The sequence below is a fragment of the Ictalurus punctatus genome, unplaced genomic scaffold (genome assembly GCF_001660625.3).
Source record: "Ictalurus punctatus breed USDA103 unplaced genomic scaffold, Coco_2.0 Super-Scaffold_100068, whole genome shotgun sequence".
In the NCBI taxonomy this organism is placed as follows: Eukaryota; Metazoa; Chordata; class Actinopteri; order Siluriformes; family Ictaluridae; genus Ictalurus; species Ictalurus punctatus.
In genome coordinates this window covers 1,689,667-1,708,617 of record NW_026521091.1, presented here as the reverse complement: position 1 = coordinate 1,708,617, position 18,951 = coordinate 1,689,667, and the positions used below count along the sequence as shown (strand labels likewise).

The 18,951-nt window shown below is 40.1% G+C and overlaps 2 protein-coding genes across 2 annotated transcripts; one reads left to right on the top strand and one right to left on the bottom strand.

The window, feature by feature from the left end:
- Positions 1-751: 751 nt before the first annotated feature.
- On the bottom strand, positions 752-3,019 carry LOC128630887 (uncharacterized). The gene is made up of 2 exons (XM_053679182.1): positions 2,106-3,019; positions 752-2,003 (listed from the first exon to the last, which is right to left on the bottom strand). Exons 1-2 carry the CDS (start codon positions 2,822-2,824, stop codon positions 1,916-1,918), a joined length of 807 nt encoding a protein of 268 aa, XP_053535157.1. The 5' UTR covers positions 2,825-3,019; the 3' UTR covers positions 752-1,915.
- A 4,073-nt stretch (positions 3,020-7,092) lies between these two features.
- Positions 7,093-12,988, top strand: LOC128630825 (heat shock factor protein 5-like). The gene is made up of 6 exons (XM_053679089.1): positions 7,093-7,375; positions 8,856-9,360; positions 9,898-10,011; positions 10,963-11,054; positions 11,262-11,402; positions 12,612-12,988. Exons 2-6 carry the CDS (start codon positions 8,871-8,873, stop codon positions 12,657-12,659), a joined length of 885 nt encoding a protein of 294 aa, XP_053535064.1. The 5' UTR covers positions 7,093-7,375; positions 8,856-8,870; the 3' UTR covers positions 12,660-12,988.
- The last annotated feature ends 5,963 nt before the right edge of the window (positions 12,989-18,951 follow it).

The window sequence follows — 18,951 nt, the reverse complement described above, 5'->3', positions numbered from 1 at the left end:
TAGGGGTAGCATATATAAAGTAAAGAGCAGTGGGCCTAAAACAGAACCCTGTGGAACTCCAAAAGTAACCTCAGTACGCATGGAGAATTCACCATTTACATCTACGAACTGATAACGATCGGTCAGATAAGACCTGAGCCAGGAGAGGACTGTTCCCTTAATACCAACAACATTTTCTAATCTATCAAGGAGAATAGTGTGATCTATAGTATCAAAAGCTGCAGTAAGGTCGAGTAACACAAGCAGCGAGACACAACCCTGATCGTAAGTCAGTAGAAGGTCATTTACTACTTTAACTAACGCTGTCTCTGTGCTATGATGAGGTCTAAATCCTGACTGATACATTTCATGAATGTTATTCCTATCTAAGTACGAGCATAACTGCTTTGCTACAACCTTTTCTAAAATCTTAGAGACGAAGGGGAGATTTGATATTGGTCTATAGTTGGACAATTGAGACGGGTCAAGATCAGGTTTTTTAATCAAGGGTTTAATAACTGCTAATTTAAGTGATTTAGGTACATAGCCACTGCTTAGGGAAGAATTGATTATATTTAGAAGTGGCTCAATTACTACTGGACCAATCTGTTTAAACAAACATTATTCCTAGTTAATTTTGCTACTGTGTTGAAAAGGAATCTAGAATTGTTTTTTTTATCTCCTATTAAGGTGGAGAAATAGATTTTTCTAGCATCGCCAAGAGATTTCCTATATTTCAGTAGGTTCTCCTTCCATGCTATTTGAAATATCACCAGTTTGGTTTGACGCCATTTACGTTCTAATTGCCGAGTTGTCTGTTTTAAGGTTCGCGTTTGATCGTTATACCAGGGTGCTAATTTTTTTTCTCTAATTATTTTCCTTTTGAGTGGAGCCACTCTATCTAACGTGTAGCGGAGTGTTGACTCCAAGCTTTCAGTCGCCTGATCGAGTTCTGTGTGATCTGACGGTGATCCAAATCTAATTGATGTTTCTGCGAGGTTATTTATGAAGCTTGGTGCAGTAGCTGAAGTGTAGGTACGTTTTACACGGTAGCGAGACGAGGTAGAAATATTATGATCAATACGTATTATGAACGAGATAAGATAATGGTCTGAGACAACTTCAGACTGCGGAAAAATTATAATATTTTCTATACTTAGTCCGTATGTTAGTATGAGGTCAAGAGTGTGATCACCATTATGAGTAGGCCCGATTACATTCTGATTAATCCCTACTGAATCTAAGATGGACACAACCGCTATTCTTAGAGGGTCTTCCAGGTTATCAAAATGAATATTAAAGTCTCCGACGATTAATGCTTTATCTACAGACACAACCAGGTTTGAGACAAAGTCTGCAAATTCACTAAGAAATTCAGTATATGGCCCTGGGGGTCTGTAAATAATAATTAGAGGAATTGACTTATTTTTTGTGGCTACATAACTTATACTGGTATAAAGAATTTCAAAAGAATTAAATTTATGCTTAGGTTTTTGTGTGACGACTAGATTTTGACTATGGATGAGTCCAACACCTCCTCCTCTACCAGCTGAACGAGGCTGATGTACATAACTGTATCCAGGAGGACTGGCTTCATTTAAGGCTATGTACTCATTTGGTTTAATCCAAGTTTCTGTTAAACACATTAATTACATTCCTGATCAATAATGATGTCGTTAACAATAAGAGCCTTAGACACAAGAGATCTAATGTTTAATAGTCCTAGCTTCAGATTAAAAGTGCTGGCTGTGCATTCAATATGATTTAATTTTATGTTAATTAGGTTACGAAGATCGACTTTCAGAGATTTTCTATATATTTGAATAGCTCGGGGAACAGACACAGTCTCTATAGTATGTATTACCTTTTCCGAATTTTTAGTTGAACATTGATTATACTGAATGTTATTATTGGAAGATGTACTTACGATAGGCAGTCACTTGGAGTGTAGCGCCTTGGAAATGTTGTCTGAAAGCAGTTCCGCTCCAAGGCTGCTGGGGTGCAGGCCATCAGGACGAAACAACCTAGGACGCTCCCAGAACAGATTCCAGTTATTGACAAACACCAGATTCTGCTCATTACACCAAGAGACTAACCAATCATTTAATGCTAGAAGTCTACTGAACTTTTCTGCTCCACGTCTGTATGTGGGAAGAGGTCCAGAGACGATGATCTTCGCGGTAGGTGATCTGCCTCGTACCGTCTCGATCAGGCTGGAGAAGTCCCTCTTCAGCACCTCCGTCTGCCGCAGCCTGGTGTCGTTCGTCCCCGCGTGCAGCACAACCGCTCCAATGCGCTTGTCTTTCTTCAGGATCCCGGATACATGCGCAGCGACATCAAGGACGCAAGCACCAGAAAAACAGTGTGTGCGCACCTTACCTTTAGATGAGGCTACACGGACGTTCCGCACAATGGAGTCCCCGACGATCACAGTGTTGGGTCTGGTCTGCCGGAGAGGGGCGAAGCGGTTCCTGGTTGGAATCTCGAACACTGGAGGTGGAGAAGGTCCAGCCCGCGCCTTTCGCCGCTGGTTTACCCAAGGCCCGAGGTGTGTTGGCGCTGGCGTGACGGAGACCACGGCTGGGAAAGTCCTAGGTGCACGGTCCCTGCACAGAGAAACACACGGCGTAGAGGGGCTGGGAGTGGAAATACCACGCTGTGTGCTTACCTTGGATATGTGAGCAGAGGCACAAGATGTTTCCAGCGCAGTTTGTCGCTCCAGCAGCTGGGCCTGCTTGTCGAGTAGGCCGCGGATCTGCTTCTCCACATCCTCCAGTTCCAGCCGCACCATGTGAAGCTCAAGCGAGTCCTCATCTGCACTCAAAACCGGAGAGACAGCAGACATATTTGTTTGTTTGTTTTTTTAAAAAACAGAACAGCGGTAAGTGAGAAATGTGAAACGTAAACAAGGCTAGCGGTAGGTGATGCTAGCGGGCTACAAGCTAGTCGCGGATGTTTTGTAAAAAAAAACAAAAAAACAAAATAGAATACAGATCAAATTTGCGACAGCGCAACGTTACGATTGTTTTATTTAACGTGGTGTCAGTTATATTTGTATAACGTAAGGTGAATAATTTTAAAGTATAGAGATTAGAAGAAATTAATGTAAATTAATGTAATAGCGTTAGCTCGAAGGGTGCTGCTTCCTCAGTGACACTTCAGGTTGCCCAATGATCTTTCTCAATAACAAAACTAGTTCCCATTCATCCTCAGTTCTAGTTCTTCATCTAGTTTTTCATCTGTGTGGTTCAGCAACTGCTGCACAACTAATAGGAAAGAAAAATGTCTTTGCACATATTTACGTGTATTTATCTAAAGCAAATAAAATCTCCTAATTGTTCTTGTTTCTAAGATATTTTTGAGAACGAAAAGTATTGTTAAAGGTGTTATAAGCTGAGAGAGAGAGAGAGAGAGAGAGAGAGAGAGAGAGAGAGAGAGAGAGAGAGAGCTGCTGTGAGGAAATGCAGCTGACTGAGCAATAAATAAATAAATAATCATAAATCTGACCAGTGTGCAGTGCTGCTTAGGCAAAATATAGAGTAGTTTGGTTTAATTCTGGTCAGCGATGATTTGTTCTTCATAGCCGTCGATGTGTGATGAAGTTAGGAGTTGTGTGATTTAGGAGAAAGAGGGTGGGAAGAGTTTTTGGGGAGCCACAGATGGACATAAAAGGGATAAGAACCGTTAGAGATCAGAAAAAAACAGTAATAGACAGAAATGTGTTTTATTCTGTTTGTTGGCAAGGGGGAAAGTGAGCAGTGAGGTAAGTGTGTGATTATATGCCGTGACTAACAGTGAAGTCGTGACACTGTGACACCCGTATCGAACACCTCTACATGCAGCTATAACGGAGAAACTGAGGATGTATGCACCGTTATAGGAAGATGACAGTAATTTACCATTAACTTGTGTAAATACGTTTTGTGAAAAGGACAGTTTAGAGGGAGGATTTTCTGGTTTCTTTTACGAGACGTGCAGATGTGTCTCACTGTCTCTTCATCTCTTTTGATACAGGAACACGGAGGGAGGATACATCTTCTGATCCGCCGTTTGCTGCCGACGAGCTGTACTACAACACCGTGGAGAGTGACTACGAGGATGACGTCCACATGCCTGACCAGCATGAGGAGGAGCAAAATGGTGGTGATGAGCATGAGGTGCCTTTTAGAAGTCCTTCGAGAAGCCCGTCCCCTTTACCAGGCCTATCTGCTCTAAGAATCACACCCTTTCCTGTAATAAGCCCATCCCCTTTGAGAATCACACCCCCTTTTAGAAGCCCATCCCCTTTTTGAGATTCTCATCCCTTTTAAGAAGAACATCTCCTATAAGAAGACCGACCCCCGTGAGGAGGCTATCTCCTATAAGAAGACCGACCCCCGTGAGGAGGCTATCTCCTATAAGAAGACCGACCCCCGTGAGGAGGCTATCTCCTATAAGAAGACCAACCCCCGTGAGGAGGCTATCTCCTATAAGAAGACCGACCCCCGTGAGGAGGCTATCTCCTTTAAGAAGACCATGCACTGCGACGTGAATTTCTCAAAATAAACAGAAAAAGCAAGCAGAAATCTGTTTTTGCCTAACAACATTACATTTCAATTGCCCGGTGTTTAAAAGTGAAAATATACAACAAAACTGAAGGCATGCTGTTTAGGTATAGAAACTGTAACATACACAACACAACACCACATGAAATCTCTCTTACAAGAAATGCATAACACCATCTCTACTTGAGCAGATTATTTTTAAGTGAATGTACTCGTGCACTGCAGGCATCAGCTCCGATGTTCATGAACAGCCTCTGAATCACCTCAAAGGTGTATTTGAAGTTTGTGGGGTAGTTTATGTTACGTGCATAAAGCAATCCCATCAAGTTGACTAATGCATTTGGTACATCACCAAGATTGCGTAGAACGACAACTTCTTCCATTACAAGGGCTACATCACTGCAGTCACACGGAATAGGGTCCATCGCGTCATCCACAACTGTAATGATTCCAACAGTCATGCCCTTGATGAACTCTTCTTCAGAATCTGTGTGCTGTATTAAAAACAAAGACAAACTTTAAAATGTGCTTTCACACATACATCCTCACAAGCGCAGCGACTTAAGAACAGCATGAGTGAACCGATCTTAACTTTACTAGTCATCACACAAGATGAATTAATATCAGAAGGTGGAAAAAAAAATACAGTACAACGTCCTGAAATTCATCATCTCTCATGAAAATAAAACAAGGTAAACTCCATCAATACGTGGATATCAATACTCCATATCAATACGTGGACTTCCATTATCCGAATATCTTCCAACATCTTACTTTCCTCACAGACACTTACCTCACAGATCTGTAAGAACTGAGATGGATTCTCCCGCATGGACAGTGGCAGCCCCAGCAGTACTGCAACCCTCTTCCTGTGATTTGATGCCTCAAAAGTACAAATGTTTTATATTCAAATTATGCAGGACAAGAGAAATAGCAAGAAAGGAAATGACCACAGTATTTACAAAACAAGTACACTTGAAATAAACCTACTCACATTTTTATCCAGGCTCTCCAGTATGGCACTCCTTTCTGCGATGTCTGCATGGCGCCTCGAGCGGTACAAATACAGCAGCTTTGAGGCGTGTTTGTCAAGACCCTCATAAAAGGACTTGCTCAGGTCCATCGACACAAGTCTGGTGAATTCTGCACTGATCTTCAGTCATTACAGAACATCAAACAAACATGACACAGAAACATGTTAAACACTGCAAAAAAAAAAAAAAAACACTCATTTGAATTTTCACAGTGCAGGTCAAAGGTCATAAGGTTCCATTCCAAAGTACTACAGCACTGCTGTACAATGTAGCCAAGTCCATAAAGTTACACGTTACTTTAGGTAAAAGAACAAAAAAAATGCAAGTTTAATCATTTTTTCATATTGGATATGACAAAAAAGACAGTTCTATCAGTGCCTAAAGTAATTCTATGAAGAAAAGAAAAGTCAATCAAAAATGTAATAAACAGTGTACACAAGCAAGATCAGGACCAGAGTAATAGATTCTCACCAAATCTCTTGAGAAATTTCATGGCCAGCGGTTCATATACATATTGATATTGTAAGCAAAGCTAATGAGGGAGCATTACAGTGGAAGCAGGAGCATCAGAAAATGAAAGGTTATATATATATATATATATATATATATATATATATATATATATATATATATATATATATATATATATATATATATATATATATATATATATATATATAAATAACGTTCAAAGCATACTTGCATACTTAACACAAGACAGTTCGGATCATTTTACTGACTCGGATCTTTGAATCTCGTTCAGCAAAATGAACGACTCTTTTTTGCATCATTTCGTTCATTTCAGCAGAATAAAGTTAAAATGTTACATGTTAAACTCCCCAACACCTCTAGTACTTACGCAAACGTTGATCACATTTGGAATAAAAAATAAACTATAGGCTAATGCAACTTATGAGAAACAGAAATGATTGATTAATTGCTTAGCATTAGCAGTCTGTTAGTTCACTTCCCGATCCGAGTCGTTCTTCTTTTGTCACGTCACATTTGATCAGTTCACGTCTCAAGTCTTCAGGCTCGAGGCATTCGTTCATCACGTGACTGTCCCATATTCTGAATGCAGTGGGGCTGTGAAGTGATGAACGAACGACTCGAACCAAAGACTCCAGAGGTGAACTAATCATTTCTGTTTCCGGTACAGAACCTATGGGGATGTGGCTGCGCATGCGCGTTCAAAAATTAACGGCTCACTCTCTGAGACAACTCGCTGTTCCCGAATCATATTAAAGATTCGTTCAAAATGAACGATTCCTTCACGAACGACACATCACTACGCAGTGCGCCAGCACTTAATTAAGTTCTCTCTCACAGTTTTTGCTCTTGTAACACCACGCACTTCCCGCTCTGTATTCTCGCATTCACATTAAAAAATAAAATAGATAAATAAACACTGAATGTGGTGCACACACATATTTACATATTGTGATATTTAGCAATATCTCATTATATCTGAATATATGGCATTTCATAAGTATATACATGCACTACATATACATGTTTACATGGTAGTTTATTAATCAGAGTATTGTCTTAATCGGGTTAATAGTGGAGTATTGTTGTCCATGTAAACGCACTGATTGACTCCCTTCCATACAGACAGCAATACACCATGACATCAACACACGATGACATCACGACCTATGACATCAAATTCTAAATTACAAATTTGTTTTGATTCAAACCGGTCAGTGATCATTGTTGTCCACAAAACCTGAGAAGACGCACACAGCCCAACCAGGAGACCAAATTGTTGTGGAAATCATCAAAGAAACACTCACAGACCTCTGACGTCCTCTGAAGGTAAAAAAAAAAAGGTTTATTACAGAAAGATGGTTAAAACAGGATAGAATGAAGCAGGATAGATTAGTGAGAGCGCTCTGAAGCGCTTGTGCTGAACCACTACTGTAGATATGAAACGCAGAGCACGACACACTTTTGTGTACCGATCTAAGTGACATGACATGGCCTTCTTAGGCCTTATCCTCTGATGAGAATGAAACAGAACAAGAACAACACTATTACAAAGTAAAAATGAATCATTTCCCTCACAGGTGTACCCCGCCTGGTGCCCGATGCTCCAGGTTTCCCGACACCCAGTAGTAAAGCGGTATAGAAAATGGATGGATATACATTTTATATTTCTCAGTCAATCATTACAGTCTGTTAGGAACTTGGGAATTTCGGTAATATCCACTGAAAAGTTAAAAGCGTACGGCACAGCATTGTTTTGTCATAGGTTGATATCATCACACCTGAGTGATGAGCCCACATACATAAAAAGAAAAAGAAAAACAGACAGTAATTCCATCAAAATTTTCCGGATTATGGGTTTACCATATTGTAGTGTTACAACCTGGAACCTGGAACTGACTTTTATATTAAAGTGGGGGATCAGTACACACTAAAATAATACGTAATACAATAAAAACACAATTTGTTAAAAATATTTACAAAACAAAACATTACTTAAACAACAAAAACAAAAACATTACAGTTGTTATTTCGTAAGTATTCATCCCCGTTGCTGTGAAAGCCCTAAGTTCGTTGGAGAGACACAAGGCCACAGCTTCACATTTTTGGATTGCTAATGAAGAGTTATATATTAGCACATTTTGTCATAATTTTTAGCCTAAAGTTTTTTTTTCCTGCTAGAGGAATAACAGAGACCCCGCGGGCGGTACGTTTGCCGCTGCTGACCTAAACGTTCACCGTTTCTCCTACAAAATATGCAGAATAGCATCGTCACTGTTTTCCGATACACGTTAATACACCAAGACTTTACTATGGGATCGAACGACGTCACAGGAACGGGTTACTCTGATTGGATAAATCCACGCGAGCTCATTGGATATTCATGAATTTGTCCGGCGCCTCCACCTGCCCAGTCTCCTGAATTTAAACGCTCGAGGCCGGTGCGTGTGCGTAACGGTCCCTGACCAGTTTTAACGGCTCTGAGAAGCGATAAGGGATCAGAGAACTATCAAAATACCACATAGCAGGTGTATGATCTCACATATAGGAAATATTTCACACGTGATCATGTGGCTCTTAGAAATTACTTTGGGTCTGTTTTTGTTTGAGTATTTAGGCTACGTCCAGGTTGCTTGACAGCTCTAACGGTCAATTTTGACAACATTAATGCTATAGCTTGTTATTGTTAGTGATTTTCAGCTGTTACTGAAGATGAATGTGTTATGTGTTAGCTAGCCACCTACTATCTAGTTAGTGCTAGAGAGTAATTGCTACATTCAGTCTCCTTTTTTCTCCCTTCTGGCTACAGATCTTTTTAGCTGATATGGAAAACACTGATGCAACTTTTGGCACCTTCATCAACCCCAACTACTTCCCTGGAAAGTTGTGGCGTTTGGTGAACGATCCCCAGATTTGCTCAGTCTGGTGGGACGACAGCGGGGAAGGGATACTTGTTCATCAGGAAACATTCGAAGCCGAAGTGCTATTGTCCCAACCCACACATTTGTCTGAGTACTTCAGGACAACTGACTTCATAAGTTTCGTTCGCCAGCTGAACCTTTACGGCTTCAAAAAACAACGCACGAACATCTCGGACAAGCAGTCGTACAACTCTTCGATTAAAGCCCAACTGCACCATTTTCAAAACCCGTACTTCAAACGGGATAAGCCCGAGCTTCTGCTCGATATAAAGCGACGCACGCCTCTCAATAAGGCCAAGCTCGCCGGCTTAAAGGTGACGGGCAGGACGCCCAGACGTTTCTATCACGTGATGCAGAATTCAGCACAGGAAACCTCTGGCTTAATGAGAACAGGTTGGTAGTGTTTCAACAAGCAGATGAAAAGAATAGACAGAATATATTCATTCATTCACTTCAGTAACAACTTTAGCCTGGTCAGGGTCATGACGGATCCAGGGCCTATCCCGAGAAAACTGGGCACCCTGAATGGGACGCCAGTCCATCGCAAAGCACCGTGCGCACACACACATTCACACACTCGTTCACACATAGTGCCAATTTACCATGAACACTCCACTTATAACCTGGAACCTGGAAGAAACCCACCTCAGCCCTAGTCCACAGGTTTCTCCGCCACTGTGCGCATTCTTTAAATCTGGAAACATTTTAGCCCATGTCCTTCGAAAGACTGGATAGAGGAATCCATTAGCCTTAAAATAAAAAAAAGATTATGCATATATAGGAATGTGTAGAAAAAAAGAGAAAATAGACAAATATAATGAGAAAGCGTACGTCGTTTTGCTAGTACAGTGCCAGCTAGATAACTTTGCGGCCTCGCTCATCATCTGTAGTTTTAGTTTATCAACACTTGACTTGTCTCTGTCTGTTCAGGTTCAGTCTTGCTTGAACATCAGGGAACCCCTTACCACCATCCCTGTAATGTCCCTCAGCAGGAGCAGAGGAGCAACACACCTCATCACTCACAGTACGGATTTTACACACCAGGTGATGATTTAATACATTTTGACCCCTTTATAATAGCTGTGAGCTCAGCCTGAATTAGTATAAGCATTCGATCTGCACGCTACTTTAGTAAATACAGTAGTATAGTGCATTATTCTGACGTGTAGTTTAATTGAATGCAATTTAGGATGGAGCCCAGTCCATTGTTTCACAATTTCAGTGTTGGTGTTTCTATCTATCTATCTATCTATCTATCTGTCTGTCATTCTATCTATCTATCTATCTATCTATCTATCTTTCTGTCTGTCTATCTGTCTGTTGTTCTGTCTGTCTATCTATCTGTCTATCTATCTATCTGTCTGTCTGTCTGTCTGTCTATCTATCTATCTATCTGTCTGTCTATCTATATTTTGTCCATTTTTAACAGATAAAAATGAAGATAACGATATCGATATGATTCTGTGTTTTGATGTTAAACCTTCAGCGCATAATTCAGAGATTCAGAGTCTTCTAGTGAGTCATTCTAACAACTGTTATATGTTTAATGCCTGAACAACGTAGTTCTAAAGTTAGAAAAGAAAATAAATGCTGTAAACAAAAATAAATAAAAGCCCACAACGTGCGCATGCCGGATTTCACTATCTATTAACAGCTAATAATATCTATCTAGCAGCTAATATTTTACTTGGATGTGTCCCCTTTCACCAGCTCAAACTTCTCAGCATAAAATTAAAAGGGCTGTGGGAGTGTACAGGAGCGGGGTATCAACACCATTACAGTCCAGTGTCACAACATGATTGTCCTTCATGTCATTAGTCTGTACCTATAAGCAGGAAGTCCCACAATGCCTTGCAAAGAATGAACAAAAAACTGTGTGCAGAGGGGCTGCAGGAGCTGTGATATGGTTCCTGAATAATCTATCTTAGTGATGTGTTGTTTATGTCTTACCAAGAAATGAATGCTTTATTAACCTTCAATGTTTCCCACCCCCAGTGTATCAGCGCTGTAGCCCAGACGTCTTGGATTCAACAGTGCCATGCTCTCAACAACCAGCTGCTTCCTGCTCTCCTAGTGGCTATCACCCTGTAAGAACCGAGAAACCTTTTTAAGTTTATGTACCGCTCTGATCACTAAAAATGGCTAGTGTCGTTATTTTAGCCAGTGTAGGCATGTTAAGGTTTGATGGTACATGTTGCAGTATGAAGGGAATGCTGGGAGAACAGTCAAACAGTTAAAAGTAAAACCTCGGTGTGTAAATAATATTAATATGAATTCTCCCACTCATTGCTCAGGACTACTCAGTCGGATACGCTGACCCGATCGATCAGGATCCATACTGGAGAGCAGGTGATGTTCCAGAGTCCAGGACGAGTGACCTGGGCATAGAGAAAGAGGAACTGGACGCTATATTAGAGCTGGCGTTGGACATGCAGGTCAGATTAGATGATTTCCCATCAAGAACAGCCCCGAGTGTGTATCTGTGCTTACAGTGTAGTCAGAGCTGCCGTAGTACCATAAGGTCCAATAATCGGAATCCAGAACCAAGAACTGTTCACACGGTTCAAGAACATAAAGTGCCCTCCACTAATATTGGCACCCTTGGTAAATATGAGTAAAGGATGCTGCGAAAATGTGTCTTTATTGTTGAGCCTTTTGACCTTTTGTTCAGCCTTCCTTGCTTATATTTACCAAGGGTGCCAATATTAGTGGAGGGCACTGTATGTTGTGTAAATTCCGTAGGTACGGAAAAACACTGACACCATAGTATAACCATAAAATGTGTGCAGTGTAAATCAGTGTGTAGCCACCATTGTTAATCCGTATTATTCATTATATTCATTCCTTATTTCTGTTCTTGCTCCTGTTGTAAAATAATCAGCACATGACTGAACAAAACTTTTTCTTTTGTCACGAATTTGCAGTCAGAAGTTTATAGACTTGTTTGTGAGGTAATGGATTTGAGTTTATGGGTGCGTCTCAATCAGCTCCACAGGTCCGTAGTCAGGACACTGATCAGGGAGTGGACCATTTGAAGGACTGTCTCAATTGCGAAATCCTACCAGTGTGCACTGGCACGTTCGCTCCCTGAAAAATCCCACAATGCACCACGAAAACCAAGGAGCTTAGATGTTCACTATTTTCCCTTACTGAAAATGAGGCCATGATTTCAGAAGCCTCTCAGATCGAACAATGTGGCGGACGAACGCTGTTGTTGTAGATCTCAAATGGTTACTTACGTTAGCGATTTTGAACTTTATTTGACGTTCTATATATTGTTTATTTGAGTCTAACGACTTTAATGATTTTTTAAAACTCTACTAACTAGTCTACGATCCTACTTGAAGTACCATGACAGACAGATGAATATGACATATAATGTTAGAAAGATGTCCGTCCTGCATGTTGAGGTTACGTGCCAGTGGTGATGTTTTACAGCGCGAGTACGTAGTCATGTTACCGGAAACTGAGTCACCAGTGTCCTAATGTGTAGTGAGTCAGGGTCTTTACCAGTGCCCGAGCTCATGTACACCATATACTGATCCACCACCTAGGGATCGAGGGAGCTGATCGAGACGCATCCTACCGTATGTTTGTGTAATGTGAAGCGTTAATGTTGTTTTCTATATATTTGATTTATTCAGGATGAAGTTGATGTCCGGACGTTGCTGCAGCTATCACTCACCTGTTAAGACAGCTTGAGTGGGTGTTACGAACCCGTAGTGGTGCTACGAAAAATAATCTGCCAAACAAAATGAATCAAAGAGACAGAGACTGAATGCAGTCGATACAAAAAAAAATCATTTGTAAAATAGACATTTGATTGAATGACAGTTTACAGTTTTTATGTGTATTTTGGGAAAATATAAGATGTAAATTATGTCCAAGTCACTTGAGAGCATTACTGTAAATTAATGTAATCCTACAGCTCTCTAGATTATTTGTTGTAATAATAATAAGAAGGAGAATTGTGTTTCACATTTTTTAGACCTGAATGTTATAAATGTTAGGAAGATTTATTTATTTATTTTTTAATATCTTATCTTTTTTATTTATTCGTTTCAGGCATACTGTTTTAGTCTTTTTTCCTCATGTACAAGGCGTTTATTTAGAAATGTGATATTTAGATATTTAAACAAAATCAAATTTCATATATCATGCAGTTTTAAGTCAAAAAATAAAGATATGGGATTGATGCATGAAAGGGTTCATTATTATACTCTGGCACGAATACGACACCTTTGTGTTGCTATATGAGTAAGAAACATAAACACCCATGTGGCCAGTGTTAGCCGCTGGAACAATATCTACGACTCTGTGTAGACCAGCACACTGACAGGTACACACACCACAGGAAAACTGCAAATATTTGCCTGTGCTAAGAGCGGTCTGTTCTCCTGAAGCTCTTATTTAATGAAGTATAACCTTGTTGAAGGGCAAACAGTTGGAGCTGTTTTAGTGATGTTTTAGTGTTGTAGCTCTATAGCTCTCTAGATTATTTGTTGTAATAATAAGATGATTTTGTGTTTCACATTTTTTTAGACCTGAATGTTATAAATGTTAGGAAGATTTCTTGTTTATTTTTAAATATCTTATCTTTTTTATTTATTCATTTCAGGCATACTGTTTTAGTCTTTTTTATGCTGCCTGACATGTAGAGAAGTAACTGTTACCAATAAAGTGAATTATTTCTTTTAACAGCATGTCCTGAAGTGCTTTATTCCTCTTATACTACAGCAGTTTTTATTTATTAAGGAACAACACATCATACCTGTTTATCTGTTTATAGCTGTGTTGTAGAAAGTCTGAGAAACAAAGTAGTTTCTTATCACTTGTGTTGTAAGACCTATAAACAGTCGATCCCCCACCAGCCTCTCATTTTTATTTTCTCTTGAAGTTCATACAACAACAACAACAACAAAATGCAGCTTGTCATGGAACATTTCAGTTGCCACACTACATTGTGCCTACATATTAGCCATCAGACCAGCACAAGTAAAAACTGTTTGACATGAACTACACATCAAAACTTTAGACACACTCATTCCGCATTTAGTCATCAAAACTCTGGACTAACACAAATGGGAACTATGGAAATTATATTACTCCTGAGGTGAACTAATCATTTCTGGTTCCGGTACAGAACCTATGGAGATGCTGCGCATGCACGGTCAAAAATGAACGAATCACTCGTGGTTCCCGAGTCATATTAAAGTTTCATTCAAAATGAACGAATCACTCAGAGACAACTTCTTGTTCCCGAGTCATATAAAAGATTTGTTGAAAACGAACAAATCACTCTGAGACAACTCGGTGTTCCCGAGTCATATTAAAGATTCGTTGAAATTGAACGAATCACACTTTGAGACAACTCGTTGTTCCCGAGTCATATTAAAGATTCGTTGAAAATGAACGAATCACTCAAAGACAACTCGTTGTTCCCGAGTCATATTAAAGATTTGTTGAAGATGAACGAATCACTCTCTGAGACAACTCGTTGTTCCCGAATCATCTAAAAGATTTGTTGAAAATGGATGAATCACTCAAAGACAACTCGTTGTTCACGAATCATATTAAAGATTCGTTGAATATGAACGAATCACACTTTGAGACAGCTCGTTGTTCCCGAATCATATAAAAGATTCGTTGAAAATGAACGAATCACACTTTGAGACAGCTCGTTGTTCCCGAATCATATTAAAGATTCCTTGAAAATGAACGAATCACACTTTGAGACAGCTCGTTGTTCCCGAATCATATTAAAGATTCCTTGAAAATGAACGAATCACTCTCTGAGACAACTCGTTGTTCCCGAGTCATATTAAAGATTCGTCGAAAATGAACGAATCACACTTTGAGACAACTCGTTGTTCCCGAATCATATAAAAGATTAATTGAAAAGGAACGAATCACTCTCTGAGACGACTCGTTGTTCCCGAATCATATAAAAGATTTGTTGAAAATGAACAAATCACTCTCTGAGACAACTCGTTGTTCCCGGGTCATATTAAAGATTCGTTGAAAATGAACGAATCACACTTTGAGACAACTCGTTGTTCCCGAATCATATAAAAGATTAATTGAAAAGGAACGAATTACTCTCTGAGACAACTCGTTGTTCCCGAGTCATATTAAAGATTCGTTGAAAATGAACGAATCACTCAAAGACAACTCGTTGTTCCCGAGTCATATTAAAGATTTGTTGAAAATGAACGAATCACTCTCTGAGACAACTCGTTGTTCCCGAATCATATAAAAGATTTGTTGAAAATGGTCGAATCACTCAAAGACAACTCGTTGTTCCCGAATCATATTAAAGATTCGTTGAAAATGAACGAATCACTCTCTGAGACAACTCGTTGTTCCCGAATCATATAAAAGATTTGTTGAAAATGGACGAATCACTCAAAGACAACTCGTTGTTCCCGAATCATATTAAAGATTCGTTGAAAATGAACGAATCACACTTTGAGACACCTCGTTGTTCCCGAATCATATTAAAGATTCCTTGAAAATGAACGAATCACACTTTGAGACAGCTCGTTGTTCCCGAATCATATTAAAGATTCCTTGAAAATGAACGAATCACTCTCTGAGACAACTCGTTGTTCCCGAATCATATAAAAGATTCGTTGAAAATGAACGAATCACTCCGAGGTAACTCGTTGTTCCCGAATCATATTAAAGATTCGTTGAATATGAATGAATCACATAAAAGATTAATTGAAAAGGAACGAATCACTCTCTGAGACAACTCGTTGTTCCCGAGTCATATTAAAGATTTGTTGAAAATGAACGAATCACTCTCTGAGACAACTTGCTGTTCCCGAGTCACATTAAAGATTTGTTGAAAATGAATGAATCATTTACATTTACCTTACATTACATTTATTCACTTAGCAGACGCTTTTCTCCAAAGCGACTTACAAATGAGAATGATACAAGCAGAGCGATATCAAGCAGAGAACAATACAATAAGTGCTACCATACGAGATCTATTAATTGAATTCCAGAAGAAGCAAAGTGCAGAGAAGAGGTGTAAGTGCATTATTTATTTATTTATTTATTTATTTATTTTATGAGTTTGTTAGGTGTTCATTGAAGAACACCTTTAGTTTAGAACACCTTTAGTCTTTAGTTGTTTTTTGAAGATGGTGAGAGATTCTGCAGTCCGGATTGATATTGGGAGTGCATTCCACCACTGAGGAACAGTTAGAGTGAAGGCTTTGGAAAGGGACCTAGCGCCACGCTGAGTTGGAACTGCTAAACGTCGGTCGCTAATCGATCGCAGATTGCGAGAGGGAACGTAGGCCTTCAGGAGAGGGTTGAGGTAGGAGGGTGCTGTTCCTGACAAGGTCTTGTAGGTGAGCATCAAGGCCTTGAACTTGATGCGGGCAGCTACAGCAAGCCAGTGGAGGGAGATGAAGAGGGGTGTGACATGGGTTCTCTTGGACTGGTTGAATACGAGGCGCGCTGCAGCATTCTGAATCATCTGAAGGGGTTGATGGAGCTGGCTGGGAGGCCTGAAAGCAGTGAGTTGCAGTAGTCCAGTTTAGAGATAACAAGAGCCTGGACTAGAATCTGTGTAGCCTGTTTGGTGATGTAGGGTCGGATTTTCTTGATGTTATAAAGGATGAACCTACAGGACCTTGCAGTTGCTGAGATATGGTCTGCAAAGGTCAAGCCATTATCAAGAATCACCCCAAGGTTCCTGGCCGTCCTGGTTGGCATGAGTGTGAGTGAGCCGAGCTGTACAGTGATGTTGTGGTTGATTGAGGGACACGCTGGGATGACGAGAAGAATCACACCTTGAGACAACACTCGTTATTCCCAAGTCATATTAAAGATTCATTGAAAATGAACGAATCACTCTCTGAGACAACTCGTTGTTCCGGAATCATGTTAAAGATTCCTTGAAAATGAACGAATCACTCTGAGACAACTCGTTGTTCCCGAATCATATTAAAGATTCGTTGAAAATGAACGAATCAGACTTTGAGACACTCGTTATTCCCGAGTCAAATTAAAGATTCATTGAAAATGAACGAATCACTCACTGAGACAGCTTTTTGTTCACGAGTCATATTAAAGATTCATTGAAAATGAACGAATCACTCCGAGGTAACTCGTTGTTCCCGAATCATATTAAAGATTCGTTGAAAATGGACGAATCACTCCGAGGTAACTCGTTGTTCCCGAATCATATTAAAGATTCGTTGAATATGAATGAATCACACTTTGAGACAACTCTCGTTGTTCCCGAAACATATTAAAGATTTGTTCCTCTGGGTACTCTGGTGTCCTCACCCAGTCCAAAGACAAGCATGGTAGACTCATTGGCATGTCCAAAGTGTATGAATGGGTGTGTGAATGTATATGTGTATGTGCCCCGCATCCAGGGTGTATCCCGCCTTATGGTTGATGCTCCCTGGGATAGGCTCCAGGTTCCCTTGAAGGATAAGTGGTATAGAAGATGGATGGATGGATGTAAACCCCTCAGTGATGTGATTTTCATCATTGCGTCGAATAGCAACATCATATACATTTAGTGTTTATAAATAATTACAAATCACTACAGCAGTGCATGCATCACTCTGATTGGTCGGAAGCTCCTGCGCACACGTGTGGAAAAGCACTCGGTGATAAATTTAAGGATTTCAATGACATGAAATATTGTGCTACTTATTTGTCATTTCTGTTTAAGATAAAAAAAGTTAGGTAACGTTTCAAATTGAACACTAAGGTACTACATACTGAAGTACACACGGTATACTATCTAGGGTCGGGCTGATTTCATGATTGTGGTGAATTTAACCCTTGTAACGCTAGGCAGAGGGTTTGCCTCACACCTCCAGGGTCGGGGGTTCGTTTCCTGCCGCTGCCCTGTGTGTGCAGAGCTTGCCTGTTCTCCCCGTGCTGTGGGGGTTTCCTCCGGGTACTCCGGTTTCCTCCCCCAGTCCAAAGTCATGCATGGTAGGCTGATTGGCATGTCCAAAGTGTCCGTAGTGTGTGTGTGTGTGTGCGCGTGTGTATGTGATTGTGCCCTGCGATGGACTGGCGCCCTGTCCAGGTCCACGTTCACATTGGATGATGATTCAGGTACTGGATGTATTTACTTTCAAAAGAGTGAAAACTGGCAGAGATTTATACTGCTAGGGTCACAAACAACAGACATGCCTCTTACAAAATTGTCTCCATTTGCAATACAGAAAATCATTACAGGCATAGCAGAAGCAGTTAAAGATGTTAAAAAAGCTAGGATCCGGACAAATCCTAGTAGAATGCTCCAAGAAAAGCCATGTTGAAAACATCATGCGTGCAAATATGCTGGCAAATATACCGATAAAGGCATTTTATCACCCATCATTGAACAGCAGCAAAGGAGTTATATGCACTAGAGAGTGATATGACATGGATGAGACTGAAACAGCATCAGAATTCACTCAACAAGGCATGATGAATGTCAAGAGGATCATGATCAAAAAAGAAGAACAGATCATTAAGACAGGCACTTACATTATGACTTAATAAACCCCAACCCCCAGAGAGGATTCAGATAGGACATATACGAGTGTACGGTCAACGTTGTCGTCTTCTTAGTAACACTCACTTCCTCCATGTTGCCCGTTGTGTCTCGCACACACTGAGAGAAAATCGCATTGATGCGTCTTCTCGTTAGAAAAAGAAAGCATACTTTTACAGTTTTAATGTGAGATCACAACAAAACCTATTTTTTACAACACGCCTTTTGAACGATGGTTCTAAAAATATGTCTATTTTAATATTTCCTTGTTACAGGATAATGTACATAATTGTAATTATATACCTGGATAAATTTTATTGGTTGTGAACTTTTTTAATGTCCTGTCCGTCTTCTTATAAACACTCCATACCACAGAGCATCACTATCAGCTGTTACATACTATCACACTTGAGTTGCATCCACGGCCATATTTCTTCAATCCTGGTGGTTTTATCGTCACA